We start from the raw sequence: 22,826 nt of genomic DNA, 5'->3' as shown, positions 1-22,826 counted from the left end.
ATTGCATTTTTAACATGCTTCTAAACTAAATCGTCTAAAATAAACATATGATAAACCATATTATTATGATGCTTGTAACAAAAAACTACATTGATTATTATATATTTCTTTTACCTTATTAAATACAATTGTTAAATATACCTAACCTATCTATAATCTATAATAGTATAATACCAATAAAATAGTAGTATATATGGTATGTTAAATATATTATAGAAAATGTAAACTTTCAATATTATGACCAATACTGAAAAATTTGAATGCCATGACAATTAATAAAATTTTTGCTAATTAAAAATGAGATTCAAGTCTTCAAATTTAAATCTACAAATTGTGCAACAAATAATGTGCACAATATTTTAAAAACTTAGAGCTTGCAGTAATTAAAACAAATTATTAATTTAATTCAAAACTACACGCCTAACAGTTTTGTTAAATTTTTAAAAATTATAATTGCTAAATTTAATATTAAAATACATAGTCTCAATCTTTTTTAAATTGCAAACCATTTACATAGTTTTTTGGACGTTTTGAAATTTATTGTCTCGATGAAGTATAAATTGTATTGTATTGTATTGTATTTTAATTTCAATTTTACCCAAATAAAATATGTTTTAATTAAGTTTCTTAACTTTATTTTTTTTTTTACGGGATACACCACAATTATGTTGTTTTTTTCAAAAGATATTTTAAAGTTAAAAAAGGTATATCAAAGTAAAATATTGGACCACTAGGCACTAATTAAACTATAATTCTGTAACCTCGAGAAAATACTATAAACATCGCACAACTTAAAAACTTAATTAAAATAAAAAGTAAATTCATAACGAAAAAAAAAATAATAAGATACAGTTTTATGTAATTTTAAAATTACAACCACTTTTAAGTATATTTTCTTAAATACACTATAGAAGAATAAATACGAGTTATTTTTTATTTATTATTTATCCATATGATTTAATATATAAATCAAAATTTATTGGGTATCAGTTTTATTGCACAAAAAATAAACTAAGAAAATGTAGGATACATGTTTTTATTCATAATTAATTCTTTAATTTAGTTTCTTACATTTTGAATACTGCATTGTTAATGGTGTTTGATGTTACAATTCATAATTTACTAATTGAAGTTTTCGTTGAATTTTTAAATTGTAGAATTCATCTGAACTTTCAAATACATTTTATTTATTACTTACCTATATTAAAAACAGTGTATTATGAATTGAGTATAAGAAATTATCATACATACTTAAACACTTATCCTTATTTAATATTCAAGAAGATCTATATAGGTCAATGGAGAAAACAGATACTAAGTAACTATAAACTTAACAACATTCAACATAACATTTTTCTCATTTTAAAAATTATCCATGGTAAAGCTGATAAAAATGAAATAATATTCATTTATCGTCTATTGAGTACCTATACGTATTATTGAGTTCTGAATATACCACAGACATAGATAAATGTAAATAAAACAACTTTTTTAAATTTAAAACGTTTACAAAAAAAAATGAATATAAATATTTTTTTTCATTTTAATCATTTATAGTACAAATGTATTATACGCTGTTTCATTATTGTTATTGTTAACCTAAGTGATGCGATTGCAGAAATATTATAAAAAATTGCTCATACCATGACAATATTTTTTTTTTTTTCTAGTTTGTATAAGATTTACCTACAATATTTTCCCAAATTTGAATTTATATTTTGACGAGTAATATGAATTTGTACAACGTTGTGGTAGATACTCAAGAATTTATGGACTTTTTTCTTTTTGGATCCACGAGCTTCTCCAATGTTGTTTTAACTTTTTGACGTTGGTCTAATTCAGGTGTGCCCAACCTTATTTTATTTACTGGCAACATTCAAAATTTATATTCATACTGTGGGCTGTATATAATATGTACTTCACGGGTTTTTTTTTGTTAATTTTGATAAATACAATAAATATAATTTTATCTTTGTTCCTTTATAAAATGTATGACACTTATCGTATGTGTCAGTACTGAATATTTCCATACAAGTCACTAATTAACAATTTGTTTATTAAAAACTGGAGCTTCGCTTTTATATTAAAATTAAAAATCGTAAGATATTTTAATTTCCTAGAGCTTATTTAAATAACATACTTTTTAAATTCATATTTTTCATAACTTTTTTATACTATCTATACGAATATTTAATTTTATAAAATTTTCCTTAATCAGATCCGGAACTGATGACTATCCTATTTGCTCAAAATATGAAAATGTTTTCTATAACTATAGCTTTAAATTAAATTTGACACTATTAATTTATTAAATAAAAAAATTCAATTGTATTCATATAATAATATATACATTTTAGTAATAAACTTAGTTAAAAACTACATTTAAAACAATAATTCTTTAAGTTTCTGACGATCGTTTTTGTAGGGTCAAACGGTATGTTCTTAGTAAATTTTCATATTATAGTGAAATATAACGAGAATTCAATTAATATTTTATTAAACGTTTACACCATAACTCTATTAGTACGGGTCTTTCTAATTTTTAGTTAATTAAATCAATGCCGTATTTATGAACAGCATCTAAGCTTGCATTTAAATTAAGTTTATACGCCTTGTGAAGTTTTAATAATCTTAACAGAATATTTAATCAAAGTTTTCTAATACCACTGTTAGAATAAAACCCATTGTCCTCCTTTTGAAGATCTTAAATATTAACCAATTTTCAATTGACCTGAATTCAGAACACTGATTTCAAGATTTTTTTGGCATATTCAATCATAACTCATAATCTCATCATCCTCATAATAAGTATTTTCAATCTCAAAAATAACGCAACTGTTTTCAACAATAAGGTGAAACTAAAATGTCCAAATGTACTTACATAGTTTTTCCTCAGTTTTCCACAGTTTTTCCAAACAGGACAAAAATCGTTGCCATTCTGACAGTGACGAATTATCATATGTTTCTAGTGTGCAATCGATAGAAAAACTATGATACAAAATAGTTTTCGTGTAATAATTTCACTACACTAAGAAACAAAATTGAGACGAATATACAGATAAATATTACATAAATAAAAGTTTTTTTTTTCGATTATTCTCAAAAGAACGTTAAAATACAGCGGTTGGCTATATATTAAAATTAAAAATGCCTTTCAAAATAATTTATATAATCTTAGAGAGTAATACTTCTGTTATACTAAGTAAAATTATATGAATTCATGATAAAGCAGTAGATTGTAATGATTTTAAACTTCATTTTTTAATATAAATCATGACAGGATGTATAAAATTTACAACCAAAGTTTATCAAAGTCTAAAACAATAATATGAAAATCATTTCGAATCAGTTAATCTAGATAAACTTGAAATAAATTATTTTTTATTTATTCAAATGGCGATATTTTAAGAGATCACTTTAAAAATACAAAAAGGAAACTATGTTTTACAGTTTTATTTTTAATGAATTTTGAAGCGTCGTTTTCATTGAAAAAACTGTTGGCATTTGAATATTGCTTTTGCTTTTTAAAATATTGATAATGTATATTATGTATGATATGTATATGCTTCTGATGTAAACATTACCTTAAGTTAATAATAATATGTGTGCCATTGAAATCGAGTTATAAATTTATTGCAGTATAATCAGTTTAGCGTTTGATGTAGGTAATCACAGATTGTAATATGACGTTATGTATGTAATGATGTTCTAATTAATTTCAATAGTCGATGATCAATAACATGTGGTACGTAATTAGTTTATCAATAATTTAATATGATTAGTGATTACCAAAAAGTTCAGTTAGATACCTTAAGCCAACAATTTATAACTACATTCATGCGATTTGTTTTTTCTCTTCTATTTAAGAATAATTCTCATTTGTTCAACTACATTGATCTTTATATGAATTTATATCGGTTTAACAAATATCATTTCTTCATTATTTAAATATTTCAAAGTGAAATCTACTGATATGTAAAATTTGGAAGACTCTATAAATTGGGAATCTAATTCATTTTTCAATTCTTTATTTTTATTTTTATCATAAGCCCAGAAACTATGGTCACTATCTGAAGAGGGGGACAGTTGGTTTGGAACACGTAATATATGTGTGGTAGCAAGGATTTTGTTACTGAAAATAGCTAGCAATAACCGACCGTTCATACATTCAAAGTACGTACACAACTGAGTATAAACATTCGGAAAAATACCAAAAATCTATTTTTACTTTTACATAATACTGTCAGTTAAAGTGTTTTTTTTTAAATTTCTATACACTTTGTGAACTATTGATTTTTTTATCATTATTAAATCAAAAAATATAAATAAAATGTTATTTATACCTAATACATCACTTACAAGTAAACAAAAAAGTTCACATTGAATATCGTACATGAAAATTATGTAAGCAAAATCATAGAAATCTATTGCACAGCAGATTTAATAATCAACTTAAAATTATGTCTAATAATACATACAATTATTTCATATTTAGTTTAGATATTGTACAATATATCAATAAATAATAGAATGATTGTAAATAGCTATATGAACTTCAATACAAATAATACCTACAATTTTGAGAGCTCAATGATTTATAGAACGTTACACTTGCTGTAGACAGCCCAAACTATTCATATCTCATCTTAAATCTTAGACAAATTTTTGTATATTATAATATCATTATCACTTGCATTTATACAATAAATTGAATTTCTGTTATCACGTTGTTCAAAATAATTGTATTTATCATAGTTCGTTATCATATTATATTATTGAAGTTTAAGTGATTACAAGAATTAATGTACTACATTCATCCAAATAAATTACATTTTACAGGCTATGTAAAAATTTCTCAGAACGTATTTGTTTGAACATTGGATTATTTTCAGTTGACTTATTTTAAGAATAAAAAAGCTTTAAGATTTAATTGTAAATCTTCCGTAAAAAAAAAAAACACTAATATAATCAGAAGGTACCATACAAATACCGTTATTTCTCAATTGTATCAATAATATCAACATGCGTGAGGGAAAACTACCGTCAACAATTGACATTTTTTGAAGAAATGTCTTAAAAGCGTGTGATTTTACTCAGATTTACTCAGAATTATTTTTCGAATACAATGATTTATTATTGTTTTAAAATTTAATTTCACGTGAAATAAACGCCGGTATGATTGGTGTGACAGTAATTTTCGCTCCAGGTCTCTGCATTTTATTTGGCGTTTCATATAACGTTTCAATACGTATTGTATGTAACATGTATGTATGTATCATGTGTATTATTCTTATGAAAATAAAACTATTTTTTAGGTATAAGTATCGTATTATAAATAATACAACCGAAAAAAATTTCATTGTTGGTTACAAATTCACAATCATACATTATTATTGATTGATAGTTACGACTGGAATTGAAAGCTCCAACGTAAATGATAAATCTGAAAATGAAATCAAAAATGTTGCTTCTATATAATATAGTACGTATATTATTTATGTATATTATACATGTAATTACAGAATCCTTTTTTTCAATAACTGTGAACACACAATATAATAATAATTTATAATAATTATAATACTAACAATAACAATAACAAAACACACACAAACACATACCAATATAGATCATAAGTTAAATATACTATAGTTATATATTTACAATTGTATTCATTTGTATGAAAAATAATCTTTGTAAGATATTTTAATTATAAAATAGTACAAATTCAAAGTAAAAGCAGATTCAGTTTAGAAGGATATTGGCCAATAACTTTGCTAAATACAATGTGTAAGATACTGGAAAAAATTTTAAACTTCAAACTAAATCGATTTCTTGAAAAAATTAACTACTTAACTCCGAACCAAAGTGGTTTCAGAAAAAACCGGTCCACTTACGACAACCTCACTAAAATAAAATATGAAGCTGAACAAGCAATCCGAAATAAACAAATACTAGGCTTACTCAGTGTAGACATATCAAAAGCTTATACATAGAAAGTATAGAACTAATTATCTAAATACATAGACTCAAACTACAATACAGGAATCCGAATGGCTATAGGGGCCTTCAAAAGTGGTCCAATCAAAAGCAAGGAGAACCAACTCCAGATCTAAAAAGAACGGTATTAACACTATTATATGCAACCAGACTATCCAGATTAGCAAACAAACCAACATCAGAGAACAAAAGAACACTAGAACTACACAATAATCATGACTATTCTAAAATACCACAAATAATAAAAAAAGAAAAAATAATAAGCCCACCTTGGACAAGCACATACAACATTACCTTATCGATTTTCAAGAAATATATACTGATGCATCCAAAAATAATGGAGGGGTCGGAATAACCTTAGTAAAAAACAATCTACAGACTTCGTTTAAACTACCACCAACATGTTCCATATATACAGCCAAAGCAGTAGCTATACTACTGGCAATCAAATATATAAACAGAAATGAAAATGAAAAATATATTATTCTAAGTGACTCGTTAAGCTCCATTATTAGTATAAAAAACAAATTTAATCCTAGTGATATAGCAATACAAACTTGAAGAAGCGAAAAGAAAGAACAATATCATAATCCTTTTATGGATACCTGGACACATAGGAATTGATGGCAATGAAAAGGCAGACAAACAAGCTAAACTAGCTTCCCGCTCAAATGACGCACAATACATCAACTTTTCTCAGTACTCAGATGTTAGAAAACAAATTAAAGAAATCACAACCACCCTTTGGCAAAACATATGGAACACCCAAACAAACAAACTAAACCAAATTAAACAAACAGTGAAAAGATGGAAAAGAAACCCAAATATAAGTATCACAAATGAAAAAAAACTAAATCGAGCCAGAATTGGTCACACAAAAATGACACACGGATACTTGATGGCAAAAGACGACCCACCTATATGCCAAGTATGTGGCACGTCACTATCCATCAAACACATATTCGAAGAATGTAGAAAATACCAAAAAACCAGAGTAGAATTAAACATAAGCCACGACATTGGAGAAAGTCTAGATCCAAATCCTGAAAACGAAACAAAAACAATACACTTCTTCAAACAATCAGAAATATTAAAGTTATTATAAGTTAACAACAACAATTTTGACATGTACATAATTATAGGACACAAAATGTCCAAAAATTTACATATTTATTTATTTTGTATATTAAAATTAACAAATTTTTTTCTCTTTCTTTCTAATTATATAAATTAATCCAACGCTAATGGCCCATAGTTGTCGATGCGGAAATTCTTTGTAAATTTCAAGACCAATAAAAAAAAATTCAAAGTTTTTTTTAGATGTTTGCTATTTTATTTATAATCAGATAATCAACATTAGCTTAGTGTATGTTGTCCTAATCCTAATGTTTTAGAGTATTTTAAAAAAAATGTATTTATCTATATTCTTCTCTAAGTGCATATTTTTCTGAATATATTATATTAAACTATTTAAAACACAAATTATTCTGTCAAAAAAGATTTTCAAAACTTTGAAGTATAAAAAATAATAAGTACATGGCTAACAGTACTCGAGAAAAGTTAGTTGCACTCATGTTATTGGTGTCAAAAATGTAGTTTTTCAGTAATTTATTAATCTCAACATTACAATGTCTGATTGTTTCTAAAATAAAAAAATTTAAAAAATTTCAGCTTGCGTCTTTATTACTTTATGTATTATGATTTTATATATAAAAAAAACCGAGTTTAAAATTTCAAAAATTATGCCTACATAATTATCTAATAAATAAATAACATTTTTATTTACCCATTAGTACATAAATTCATGTTTAATAAATAAAACTTTTACAAAAATATACTTGATACTTCTTTACTCGCAGATTTATAATGGTTTACGATCTTATAAAAATATTGAATTGAAAAAAAAATTTAAATAAAATAATTATTAGATAATTAACATTGCAAAAAATATCGAAAACGTAAAAACAAAAATCATATCATCTAAACTATAGTCAAGTATTTAAAAAACTTTATTCGTTTTACTCAATATTGTTTTTATATTAAAGAAAACTAAATGATCTCATTTTATAACGTAATAATTTTTAATTTAAAAATAAAATCTTTTGTGTCAAAAACTCAAAAACAAAAACTTGTTCACATAATATCACATACTGACTTTTTTTATGTGAACCAGGATGTAGTTTAATAATTATCATAATTTTGCAACGTTTTTATGGAAAAAAATACCATTTATATGCATTCATCGTTGTTTGAACAGATACTGAAATGGTCTGCTTGTGGGGTACACCCCTATGCATAATTTGTTCTTTTATATATTATGACCATTTTGTAAATCTTTCTACTATTAATGCATTCAAAAATTCTACTTTTATATGGAAAAAAACAAAATATACATTGCATAATCAATTTAAACGAGTGAATGTTTACTATGAATAATTACAGTTTGTTAACCATTTTTGCCAGTAGGTACAAGGCATCAGATTAAAACAGAGTTTTTAAAATATAAATGCAACCATCCTTTCGTTGAGTGTGTAAAAGTTTTAAAAATGGAATTATTATGCTAAAATATTAAACAATATTATATAATCATTTTTATGGAGAGCTGGTGCAGTGGGCGACGACTTGAAATATATTGTACCACAATTTTTAAGTCCCAATATCCAAGTTTTCGAAACTTTTAATATTCATTATTTAACGTGGATTTAGTATATAAAGTCCCGGGAAAATTATATTAAATTTTAAGTAGAACTTGAAGAAATATCCAATAAAAGCTATAAGCTTAACAAAAGGATACAAGTTTTTAAATTGTTTAAATAACAGATTATCGGTATCTATTCAGTTCGCATCCAATAAAGTTATATTCACTATTCTCTTAAAATGAAATAATCATCAAAAATTTTTCAGTCAGTTCAAATATTTATTTTAAAAAACAATCAAATGATAAATATAGAATAATGTTAAGTCTTGTAACTAGCATTATTTGTAACACCATCTAACATGGTTTAATTCACTCACTAGTGAGATTTCATGAATGTCGAAAGCTATTTTAGAAGTAATCGAAAAAGTTTTGTTTTAAAGCAAGAGTTTTTAGTATATTTAAGTCAACCACAACTTATAATCATCCAGTTTCCTCGACAACATTTTCTAATATATTTGTTTTGACACCCTAGTTTGTTACAATAAAATAGAAATTTTACCTTTTCAGTGATGTAACATGTTACATTTCTTAAAATGTTAAATATTTACAAATATATATATACGTGAAATCATTTGTCAACAGATGAAATAGAATTTGTTACATTTATATGAAATTTAAAATAATAAGAAATAAGGATCCATGTATTATGTTGATACTCAAACTAATATATTATTGTTATCATTATTATTATTATTATTATTATTATTATTATTGTTATTATGTTGTAGATTTCAATTTTTTTTTTAATGTGATTATTTTTTGTATGTCAGCATAGGGTTCAATAGCTTCGTATAGATTATCTGGTATTTCACAATCTTTTCTGGCCTCCATACAGATTTGACAGTGGATTATGATGTGTTTGACTTTTGACTATAATGAAAGAATTGCAAGAACGGCATGTAGGAGGTTCGGTTTTTTCCATTAGGTAGCCAAACTAATATATTGTTACAAATTGCAATGTAAATCTTACTTAAATTTACAACTCTAACAGTTACTGTCATTGCATATTAAAATATTTTTTAAATATTGTATCATAATAAGTGCATTTTTTAAGCTCTAACTGAATTAATTTTAAAATAGACAATATTTGAATTTTTTATTAATAAAAACGTTATAGATAACGTCGTATGGGAGTATTTTTAACACATTTTGAAAAATGTTGTCTCCTAATACCTGAATTCTTATTATTGCTAATTATTACATTTAAACTCATACAAAAAATACTTCTTGTTTTTGCGACAAAATATTTGTTATTATTTTATTATTTTACATTTTATCTAATAATTTATCGAGGAAAACCTTCGACAAGGCCGTTATGGTTCTTGTAATATTTATTGTGGTATTAAGTGTATTAGTTTACTCGTGTAGTGCACATGTACACGTGTATGGTGTATGTATGTGTGCATTTTAATTTTAATTCGGTTGATAGTTACCCGATGGTTGAGTTATAGAGACGTTATAGTAATATATCATAGGCATTTAATGCAACTATCTCGCCAATTTTACTCTGGAATGTTTATCAAGTTTATCGTTAACTTTGTTTGATTAAATTCAGCTACTATCGACCGATACTCGGAAGAAAATACTTTCGCATAAACTTGTAACACATTATCATAAACTTTACACTCTATGTCAAAACTGTTCAAACACTATTTAAATGTTCTTTTTTCAACGGCACACAAAGTGTTTGTATAAATTCTTCTCGAGTTTAATACATTATTAATAATAAGTACAACATCATTATTGCAGGACTATAGAGTACAGTTTAAAAATTAAGTGAGCACACATAAGATTTTCCACAAACAATAGTAAATTCTCTATAACCTATAACAAAACTAAAATACTTTAAAATGAAATTAAGATAGTACAGACTAGTAAATTATTTTTGTTATCATTTCTTACAGTTACAATATTTTATTACGATAATATGTGATAAATAGGTACAATATAGATCCTAAATTTGTTTATAGTATATTAATGTCTTATAATGTTGACTCGCAAACAATCATTGTTTGACAAACAGTTAAATAAGTTATACATTCTTACTAAATAGTGTATTATATTATAATTTGACGACTTCATTAAATCACCTTTCAAATATTTTGCATTTATAATGATAAAAACTAGAAGTTATTTAAAAATGATAGAATATTATAATATTGTAGTGATCTTTGGACTATTCGTGCTCAGCGTGCTCTTATACTTATACTAAATATTGTAATCTGTTGGAAATTCTCTGTTTCATTTGTTCAATGTTTCGATCGTCGGTACATTAGTATTCAAATATTAGTTTGAATTATACCTGTACGTACATCAGAGAGCTTAATTCATCTGAAATAATCTAATCTAACCATATGTTAATAATAATAATAACAATATCCGGCTGTCGGAAAATACTTCAACGAGTTTAGATTTCAGCTTGGGTAATATTTTTCTAATATATAATAATATAGTTATATTATGAAACAAAGGTTAACTCATATTTTACTACATCAAATATTGCATTAACAATATAAACGATATCGTAGGGGGTTATAATCATGTACCTATCGTGTATTTTAGATATTTTCACCATTCAAAACATTGTTAAAAGAATTAAGCTATCAAATGAAACGTGTTATAAAGAGTTAAATAAAAAATAACCCACACACATTTGATCGTTTCCACTATTTACCGTGAACACAATACTGTACCTACTAACTAGGCGAATGATTCGATTTTGTCAATAAGAAATCCAATCTTTGAAGTGTATAAATTATATTAAAATAGCTAGAGTCTATATTTATAGAATTCAGAACATGTTATTGATTTTTTTTCTTTACGTTTATTATTGTGAAAACAGTTAAAAAAATAATATTATAGCATTTTCATCATACACTAACTTTGTCAAATAATGTACAGTTTTAATTATTAATAAAAACTGTTGACAGTAATCTGAACCAAAACTTATCATTTTAATTATTTGATTCGATTAAATGCGTGCCTACCAATATAAATTATTGAGTCAGTTCTGTTAGTTTTTTCTTATTAGTTTGACTTTTTTTATCTCATCGAAGTAGTAACTACATTTAAATAAACTATGGCAGGAGGAGTATTTGAACATTTTGAAAAATTTTATATGTAACTATATCATGGTAATAGTTAAACCACACAGGTTACAACAAATATGAAGACAGTGGTCTTTTAATAGTAATAGTACCTGCTACTGTGCAACCAAAATTAACGATATTTTTAATTGTGAGTGCTACCTTTACTGCAACCATAGGCGTAAATTTGGCTTGCTAGAAGGGGGGGGCTAACGCTAAGATTATAATTTATAACATTAGAAATTTATAACAAGGCTATACTATTTTTTAGTATGTCTTTAGCAGTCTGCAACTGAATATTCAAAAACAAATACGTTATTATGCTTGTATGATTCAAATGCCGTATGCGTTGTGCATCGTTATTGGATGTATTATTTACAAAATATCATCTTACTAAATAATTATAGTATATTCTATATGTTTTTTTTTGTTTTTTTTTTATTTAAGATGAAGCACGCATATTGGGTTGAACATTGGGTCACACTTGACGTATACTTCACGCTGTACTATGCGTTCCGTGTGATCTTCGTGCACACTGGTCCGTGCATATCTCTGGTCGTTTTAAATCTTTTACTATTCAGGTAAGTAATTCAAAATATATTAATAAAACAATCGATTCCAATTATTTGTAATGGATTAATCCTAAATTCTATATTTTATTATTATTGTATTTCATTAATTTGTGTAACAATTTAATACAAGTTAACGTTAACTACTGCCCAAGAGTGTTAAATTAAAGTAAATGTATAAAACGGAGCCGTGTTAAACCTATATGCATTTTAAAATTTTATCGAACATAAGGGCCTCGCATGTAATTATTAAAATTATGAAAATATTAAATATTACATTAGCTTGGATAGTGTAAAAAAAATAAAAGTTTCAGAGACTAATTAGATTACATTTATGTAGAAATATTTGTGTTTTTTTAGATGCAATGATAAAGTCGCATAACTTAAAACAAAATATATACATTTTAAACGAAATTCGGTCTTTTATATTAATAACTAAGTACGGAAATTAATAATAACATTTATTTTAAAGTAGAAACGCAATACACTAATACACACAATAATATTGAATGTTCATTGTTCATTTTTATGAACTATTAATAGTACCTACCTACATCTATCGCATTAACTTTATTACATTCAACTATATTATTGAATTTCAATTAATTCTGTAATTAAAATTTAAAATAAAAATGTTGTTAATGTTTATGTATTTAATATTTATATATCGCAGAAAAAACTTCTTTATATTTGTAAAACTGATGCATTTTTACGTTAGTTTTAATATTTAAAAATAATAATATTATTCAGTGATAACTACATAATTTACCGATATTATATTACACGAAACAGTTTTGTTTTCTTGATAAACGTTATATGGATTTACATAACAAAATTATGTTGGGTAATCTTTAAATAAGTTAAAAATATTATAACTCTATTAAATAAAAAATGCAATTACTTTTCTTTGATACATACAAAAATATCTATGCCTAATCACCTCCATTTAGAAAGATAAAACACTTTAAACTTAATGCAATAACTTAAATAATCTCTTTCAATACATTCGTTGATGGCGCCTTACTATCAGCTAGTTTAAAAAGACAGTTTGTAATCCACGAATCAATATGGTAGTGACATTTAGGTCATATATCTCATGGCACTTGGTGGAACGTGTATTTATCTGTTAGGTGGTTTGATGGTCAATACGTAGATTTTCGTGGGTTTTTCGTCTGAGTATCGTCCAGTACTTCAGTCTATAAGAGTTAATGACCACGTCTTCATCATCAGGTAAACTCGGTACTTATTAGTGACATTTTGGACGGGTTTAAAGTTATTTTTCAATGATGGAAACATGAAACCGGTGGCGGATCTACTATTAAAACTTCTTGGCTGCTAAATTTTGGTGTTGCTTGGAGTTTAGAATAAAATATCATCACTTATCATCGAATAAAGCAATTTTTGATCCTTAACATGGTATTCATATAAAAAATGTTCAAAAAGGTATAGTAACAATTGACAAAAACAAGGACCTGGAAATACTCCTAGATAGATGTTTGTAATAAAGGATATGATTGAGTTTTATGTTACCAAAAAGGTTCGATTAGGTAAACAAGAAATATTTTGTCAAATATATGCTTTGTTATGGTAATTATATGACAATGAGTTTAAAATATTCATATAACAGATTATCATTCCACACTTGGTCAAAGTGTAATATAGGGTCTTAAGTTAAACTTTTCATGAAAAAATTTTGACATTGAGCATACTTTGAATTGATTTTATGATAATTACTTGAAGATTTTTAATAGAGGGTTTATAGGATGAGATTGGCCAATTATTGTTTATTTTATTATTTAAGAATATTTGTCAGATTTTGGATTCGTCATAATTATTTTCCAAGCTTCAAGGATATTTTCATTTCTAGCACAGCCGTTCTTCCAAACGTAATTCGATATACCATTATATCTAAAGCTAACATACTTTTCCTAACCATAAAATTTGTTATTTTAGGATCACTTTAATTGTTGCGTTGTTCAAAATTTGCATTGACCAATCAGTTCACCCAATTTATAGTGTATGGAGTTTGATATTGGTCAATTATTGTGTTTATGAATAATTCAACTTTGTTTTGTACCTCGTACTGCATGATACTGAATTACCAAGATTGCAAAATTTAGTTTAATATTTCTGGATGCAGCCGATTATGCCTAGGAAGCTGATCCATTTGTTGTCACAATAATAACCATTTGGGATTTCATGAGTTAGTATAATACGTAAAATGTATCATAGTAAATACACCCGTTTATAAACGATCTCTCTCATTGTCGGTGTTTGCTGGCCGTTGGTTACAAAGATGTAATGTTATTTTGTCTTCCAAATGCTGCGTACAGTTTTCGTCGAGCCAATCAAAACTCGCACGGTAATTGTTTGTGTTAAGAGGACGCTACACCCGTATACGTTGTCTCCGTCTTACAAGTGCGTAACATAGCAAATTTTATGCTCAGCAGATCACGTTTAGCTCCGTTAGTTTAAAATTTAGAGTAAATTGACCTCTTACAAAAATTAAAGGTAACATTATTATCGAGGGCATGACGTAGGCTTTTTATTATATTTTAATTTTAAAGTGAGTTATGTGTATTTTAAGATGTACAAACAATTTAAAATTTTAAAATACACATAACTCACTTTAAAATTAAAATATAATAAAAAGCCTACGTCATGCCCTCGATAATAATGTTACCTTTATTTTTTGTAAGAAGTCAATTTACTCTAAATTTTAAACTAACGGAGCTAAACGTGATCTGCTGAGCATAAAATTTGCTATGTTACGCACTTGTAAGACGGAGACAACATATGCGGGTGAAGCGTCCTCTTAACTGCAGTAGTTGCGACAACGGCAGTAATTGACCAATTGCCTATGCCATAATGTTGCGTTTCTAATTGTATTAACTTAAGGGTATTATTAATTGTATTAGTTTTTTAATAAATATTAAGGATCGTTAATTTAATGAATCATTTACGAGAAACAAATATTGTTATTCGTTTAATGTTCATTATAGCTTTATAGCTGCCTATTTAAAATTATAATTTCTCATATTTATATATTGGTTGTTAATTTACATGAAACTAACATTTTAGAAGTTTTCTAAAAATAAAAACGTTTTACTTTTTTGTATTTTGACAATCATAGATTGATTTAAATTGATTCCACCTGTATAGTATTTATGATCGTGTTGAGATAATATATTCTAATAACAATTAATAATTTATTATTTAATTACAAAATAAAACAAGATTTGTCTATTATCTCTCATTATTAACCTAACATAGCCTTAGCACAAATTAACAACAGCTTATAATTAAACAAATAAAAAAAGTTATACAATCCAAAATTTACACAATTTCTGACACATCTTAATATTTTATTGTACCAAATTAAAGGAATACATTGTTTTTAAACCTTATAGTATATTGAATAACCAGTCATTTATATATAAATAACTAGAGTTAGGATTTTTATGCAATATGCATTTACATTTTTTTCCTTAAGTCCAAATTGATGGGTTATCAGATACATCCACGAGTTGTCTCATTCTCGATTAAACAGAATTTTTTTTTTTACTTGTATTAAAAATATTTTGAACATAACGTATATAATTACCTAGGTATCTATAGATTTTTGAGATTTTCGTTTTTTTTTTAAACTTATATTTTTTTTTTTAAGTATACTATCTTTTGGTGAGAGCTTAAAAGCTATTTAAAACCTGAAAGATTGATTGTATAAATATAACGGCGGGAGAGAACCAGAATTAGTAAATACTACAATGGTCTTGATAGAGGAGAAAGAATAAAAAAGGAATAATAACACTTTTTAAAATTCGTAGCATTATAAATGGTGAATATGAAACGGAAGAAGAAGATGTTAATATTACTTTAATTCCGTGGCAAATCACATGGTTTCAGTATGCTCCAATAAAGCCGTATAAAATGGAAAGGAGTTTTAGTCAACAGAAATCTATTAGGTTAAATCTAATTAATTTAAGTTCGAATCGCCAATCGCTTATACTTGAAAATATGAAATGACATTTCATATAACAGCATGTAATAATACAAACTAATATTTAATGTAATGATAATAAATTACATCTAATAACAACTCTGAAAATAATAAAATTCGTTTTTGCATATTTTATAATTTTTTATTGCATATAAATCATTGCCCTATTAATAACGATCCATTGCATATGGAGTATTTTAAATGGATTAGCAACCAATGGAACAATGTTGCCTCTGACTTTTATCGTGTATGATAACTACACAGTATAAATTTCTTGTTTTTCTCCATATTAGTATGGATAATAGTCTACAACTATAATATTCGTAAATGAAATATTAATTATACTAATCATTATTAGTCACTTGTCTATTATTTACGAAACTATGATATGCCAAGGCACACATTTTTTTTTCAAAATTAATTCAGATAAAATAAAATATAAATCACTTATTAATAAAACTGTACCAAATAGTTCATTCAAATTACCTATTCAGTTAAAGATTAATTATTTCATAATATGGGAAAGGCAACATTTCTCTCACCCCTCATAACATAAAAAAATTCAAAACTACAAATCATTCCATCGTAAATGTATGCTTAAATATACCAAAAACAATAATAAAACTTCTATTGAAAAGATTTTTTTCAGAATTGAGAATCATTTTTTGGAAATCTCTATAAAATAATATCTATAGAGTTCAATAACACAATTAGGTACTTCACAATACCCTTACACTCTTAACAACCTTATAAAGTTATAAGTGTTGAAAACATCTACTTTTTGTATTTTTTTTGAATTTAAGTCATCAACATTTATAAAAATTTTCGAAATTATTAACTTAAATCTATAGGTATATGATGAAAAAGACTGGTCATAGAATATGATTGATTTTGACATGGTAAGTTTTTGTAGAAAAAATGATCCCACGTGAATTTTTTAAGCTATATTTTTTTTTTTTTATTGAAAATTATTGAAAAAAAAATTTAATACTAAAATGAATCTACTTACTTTGGAACAAAATTCAGTCAGGTATACTTAGCTAAGTACAGCTAACGTCTGACACAAAAAACTTTGTGTCAAAACGGTTCGGATAGTAATATTGAAATAAATTCATTGATTTGTTCATTGTTGAATATGATAAATTTAATTTTAAGTTCTAATTTTTTTTATAGAAATTACTTGAAATAACTGTTTGTAGTGGAGAGAGTAAAAATAAAATATATATATTAGTAGATAATAAATATTATCAATTTAAAATGATTATATACACATAAGTATTTTATTGGTGAATATCGTGATAATATATAATACATAATTCTTAAATAATAGTTTTACTAAAAATATTATAATATCTTGGTGAACATTAAAATTAAAATAAATAAATTTATCTTATTTCGATAAATTCAGCTAATGCTCGTGATACATAGTACCTAATATTAAATTCGAAAGCAATGTAAGATACTCGTATAAAAATGTCAAGTTGGTAGAACTCAAACATCATTAAAAAAAAAAAAAAAAAATATTAAATTAAACAACGATACTTGCCTTTATTTCACTTAAAGATTTTGATTCACATGATTTTTTCTTACTCTTTAAATCTCTTTAAAAAAATCTAAAATCGTCCTTTTGTAGTTTATTCTAATTTGTAATTTTTAAACATGTAACATGAATATTTACTTTTTCTATTCAGAAATAGTTTATAGTATAAAACTTTATATTATACATAACTGTCAATAATCAGACCTTTAAATTTAAATTAATTGACTCGATACTAACTTTTATAAAAATGGAAAAGTGGTAATTTCATAAGTTAATTCCTAAAAGAAATACTATTTATTTATTTAAGTAAACATTAACATCTCAGGGTATGCCTAGAGTACTTATGCAATATTGTATAAATTCTGATAATGCATTAGAATACAAGGTAATAGGAGAAAAAACTAACAATACTTATTAGAAAAAGTTAAGTTAATTATTAGCTAAGAATGGTAAAAAATTTTAAAAAATATCAATATTTAATAAATTAATAAGAGTATAACATAGGTACGCAATCAATAGGAGCTGCGTATTCAATATTAACCACACCTACGATGTAATTCTAAACTCGCATATGCTTATAAATCTTATAAAATTAATATGATTAGGTAGCTTTTTTAACAATACAAAGTTTATTTTACTGCATAAAAAATTATTTACCTCCCAAGCATCTCATGTCCATTACCGTATGGCCATTGATAACATTTCAAATTCATTGATGAAAATAAAAACATTTAAGCATAATCTGTTATACAAACAATGTAAACTCTAAAACTATACATAAAGAATATAATAAACCATATTGTTAAAATATAATAAAAAAAATAAAATCGAGTGTTTTAAATACGACAATAATCTCGTTACAATTTTATACAATAAAACACAAATTTACAAAACGAAAACCACCAGTGATCCACTTATAATAGTAATCTATTCAACTTATAATGAATTTCAATTTTACTATTTCACTCACTGAAACTAAAACAATTAAATTTCACAATTTAACACCTGTCGAAAATTAAACTACAGCTACATTTTTTAAAATGGTTTCTTGCAGATTCTTTCGAATATATAGTTATTCAATATTACTTTTATTTTTAATAATAATTTATCAACTAAATCAAAAATGTTAATTTGATATTCATTATAGGTTTCTACTTTCTATAGCAGGTATCTAGTTATTAGAACAAATTTACCAGTTACGTTACCTTTTCATAAACGAAAATGTTAGAACAATATTTTTCCTGTTCTTGTATGTAATATAATTATTTATTCATAAAACGGAATTGTATAAAATAATAATTAATAACCGTATAATATATGCTATTTTAATTTTAAAAAACTCTAAACTAAAATGGTTTATTTCATTCAAAACGATGCAGTACATTTTCAGTAATAATCCAACACACAATTATACTGTTTCTCATTACTGTTTCAGGGCTATGAGAGATGCGCAATTAAAAAGAGACAAATTATTCAAAGAGAACAGAAAGAACGAATGCAAACGCCTAAGAGATTCTAATTGCACAACATTGATGCTCATTGTCGTAGTGACGGTTTTCTTAATGACAGAAATTCCATTGGCTGTAGTAACGGTAAGTAAAATTATTAAATGACTTTTAAGGTTCAAGCACTTTTAATTATTTATCAGATGCATTTTATTGAAAATGATTTATGGTGTATGATGTATCGAAAATAATAATTTTAACATTTAGTTGTATTAAGTTTTATTGTTTTGATTTCAAGCTTAAAATGTATGATAATTGATTATAATTTATATTATCAAACATTTATTACATTTTTTTAATAAATGGAGGTATGCTTGTAGTTCGTGAGAGTAAAATAATTTTTTTATAATGATAACAATAAAGTTAATACACGATATCAAATATAAGATGACATATCGAAAATCAAAATAATTGCATAGGTGCAAATGGGCGTAGCCTGTTTCGCCCAGAAACGACCGTCCCCGTTTGGCCCGAATACCCGTTTCGCCAAAATTTTGTTTTTATACGATTACCGTTTCGCCCAGAGTAGTATAAACCAATTTAAAATTAAGTTGGCAATAGTTCAGTCAAATATTATATTTTAGGGAACGTTATAAAACCTTTAGTAATAAAATTACGATAATTGAGTTAAGAAAATAAAGCCAAAAGAAATATAGTTTATAAATGATAATATATCAAATCGATAACAGACAAGAAATTCAGTCGTTATCGAATTGAAATCGATCAAAATCTATAAAGCACACCGAAAATAATATGATGCCTGCGAATTTATGAATGCGCTGCATCATCACCGTAGCTTATCTTATCTAATATAAAAGGTAAGTACATAACCATACAACAAATTACATACTTAAAACTTATAAAAGTAATGAACAAAAAAGATTATCAGATTTGATCGTAGTGCGTATATGTTACATGACGTGTAAACATATCACGAATTTTATTTAAAAAGAAAAAGAAACAAAGATATGGTAATGTTTAATAATTATAACTTATAAGTACAATTTCGGTTCAAATAACGCTAAATGATACTCAAATATTATAATCATTGCCAACTTAATTTTAAATTGGTCTAAACTACGCTGGGTGAAACGGAAATCCTATAAAAATAAAATTTAGGCGAAACGGGTACCCGGGTGAAACGGAGAGGGTCATTTTTGGGCGTACAAATGCAGTGGCGGTCCTTGACCAATTCCAAGGGAGGGGGAATATTTTTCACATTAAATACAATAAGTAGAAGTCATAAAAAAAATTTATTTCATGTAATAGTTTTATATTTTATATTTAACCAAGGGGGGGGGCGATCCACCCATCCCCCCGTAGGACCGCCACTGTACAAATTTAATTACAGTCTCAAATGTAACTGATTTAAATTGTAAAGGCTATTTTCGAAAAAGGAAAAATACCATTATTCCAAAAAAATATTCTTACAAACTAAATTTTTTTTTATGATCGACGAGAAGTGTTCAATTCAATTTGCATATGTTTCATTTTTAATCTACGCTACCTTTTGAGATTTGTAATTGCAAAACTACCAGAAATACGATCAATAATCATTGTAAGGCCAATAACATCTTTAGATCTTTTCAAACTTTCATCGCATAATCAACAAATACCAAATACTCTAGCTATGTATTTATACTCATATTGGATATCGATTTTACATCAATGTAGGTACTTTTAAGTGGGTATTTACATAAAAATATCTACTATATAAGTAAAAAAAAAAAATAGGATAAAAAGTATAATAATTAAATAAATTATTATTATTATTCATGGATTTACCATTATAACATTATATGGTAGATAAAATAAATTATAAAAAAATAATCTTTTTTCAAATATGTTTTAACTTTAATCGCTCTGTATACTAACATAAGAGCCAGATTTATACACAGTGACCTACCAATAACCTAACCTAACCAGTTTTTGCCTATTGTTATAAACGCCATATTATGTAAAGCCAAGAACATAAATAATTTATTTTGTAATTAAAAATTTATCAAACTTTCGGTTTTAAAAGCTAAAACTTGAAAATTTAGATAAAGTTTCTCATAGGTTATTCTTACAGAAATCAAAATTACAGTAAGTGCAATTACTATAATATATTATTAATGTATTATTTCACACTCTTTTAAATTATATTTCGTGTTCCCTACCTATTTTAACCAAACTTAAACAGGACCTACTTTAAAAATACCTAGGATAACCAACCACAGTTATTTTTATTGTAACTACCTATGTATTAATGGCCATAGGTCTTATTATATGTATTTAAAAGATTAATATTAATTTTAACACAGACATTAACAAAAAATAAAAATAGAAATAAATCTTGAAAATACTTGGAAAGGATAAACCAAAATAGATTATTTCCATGGGAACAATATTTTTTGTTTTTAGAAGTCTACTTTTTCATGTAGAACATTTTGGTTTAAAATTCATTTTACTCTATTTTTTTAATTTTAAAATAATGTATTTATATTTTATCTTTATTACCTAGATAAACTATCCTAATTACTATATGTTATCGTTTGTATAAGATATATTTTTAATTTAAACTTGACATTGATTATGATACAAGTCGATTACCTTTAATAAGAGATAATTCAATAATTATAACCTTTTATATTTATGTATTGCTAATGCATCATGTTATTTTCATTGTTACAAGACAATGTATCGAACTATCAACATTATTTTAACCATCAATATCAATTTACTTGGTATCTATTTTATAATGATATTGATATTAAGTATCAAGACGTAGGTACGTATCAAATATCTAAGTATGCACCTAAATATCCACCTTGAATGGCTCGCCTTTACACATCAGATTTTTATTTTATATTCGGTAACCATCAAGAGTTCATTCATATAGTACAATAAACTGTGGTTGGAATGAATTTATTCAATACATCACAAAACATAATTTTATAAATTGATACGATTTCCTTAAAAATTTTCCATAACATTCGATAACATATTATCATTTGCACAATGATTATAACGATTTATTTAAATAATTTAATATTTAGTAGATCCACTTTTGAAGAACTTCGTGTTAAACTTTCAAGTTAAACCAAATAATTTCTGTCGACAATAGTTTAAAAAAAACTTATTTCTTTTATGCACATAAATGGCTCAAAAAGCGTCAAAATGTATTAAAATTATAAGGTGTACCTATAAAAAATGGTATTATAGACATTCAATGAAATAAATACATAAATGCATAAATAATAACTGTAGTATCTATTAATTTAAAATTACACCAAAAATCGATTTTGTCGAAAACTAGTTTTGCGTTAAATCTCTGTATATCCATAATTTTGTTTTTCAACACTTTTGAAAACTTTTGAGAATTTTTTAATTATGACTTCATAAAATACCAACTAGATTATCTTTGAATCTTTCCAACCAGTAAAATA

General features: G+C 25.4%; 1 protein-coding gene and 1 pseudogene across 2 annotated transcripts in view; both read left to right on the top strand.

Moving 5' to 3' along the window:
* Nucleotides 1–22,826, top strand: part of SPR (G protein-coupled sex peptide receptor) — a 243,549-nt gene that overhangs the window by 214,355 nt on the left and 6,368 nt on the right. For both annotated transcript variants that reach the window (XM_089216214.1, XM_089216213.1), the window contains 2 exons: nucleotides 12,232–12,365; nucleotides 19,329–19,485. In XM_089216214.1, coding sequence (XP_089072340.1) covers nucleotides 12,232–12,365; nucleotides 19,329–19,485 — 291 coding nt within the window. The remainder of the gene's footprint in view (nucleotides 1–12,231; nucleotides 12,366–19,328; nucleotides 19,486–22,826) is intronic.
* Nucleotides 3,684–7,105, top strand: LOC149062470 (uncharacterized; annotated as a pseudogene).

Source organism: Diuraphis noxia, unplaced genomic scaffold (assembly GCF_037042655.1).
Source record: "Diuraphis noxia isolate RWA-SAM2 unplaced genomic scaffold, SU_Dnox_SAM2 contig0001, whole genome shotgun sequence".
Lineage (NCBI taxonomy): Eukaryota > Metazoa > Arthropoda > Insecta > Hemiptera > Aphididae > Diuraphis > Diuraphis noxia.
The sequence above is the reverse complement of the archived record's forward strand: the minus strand, read 5'-3'. Positions and strand labels throughout refer to the sequence as shown.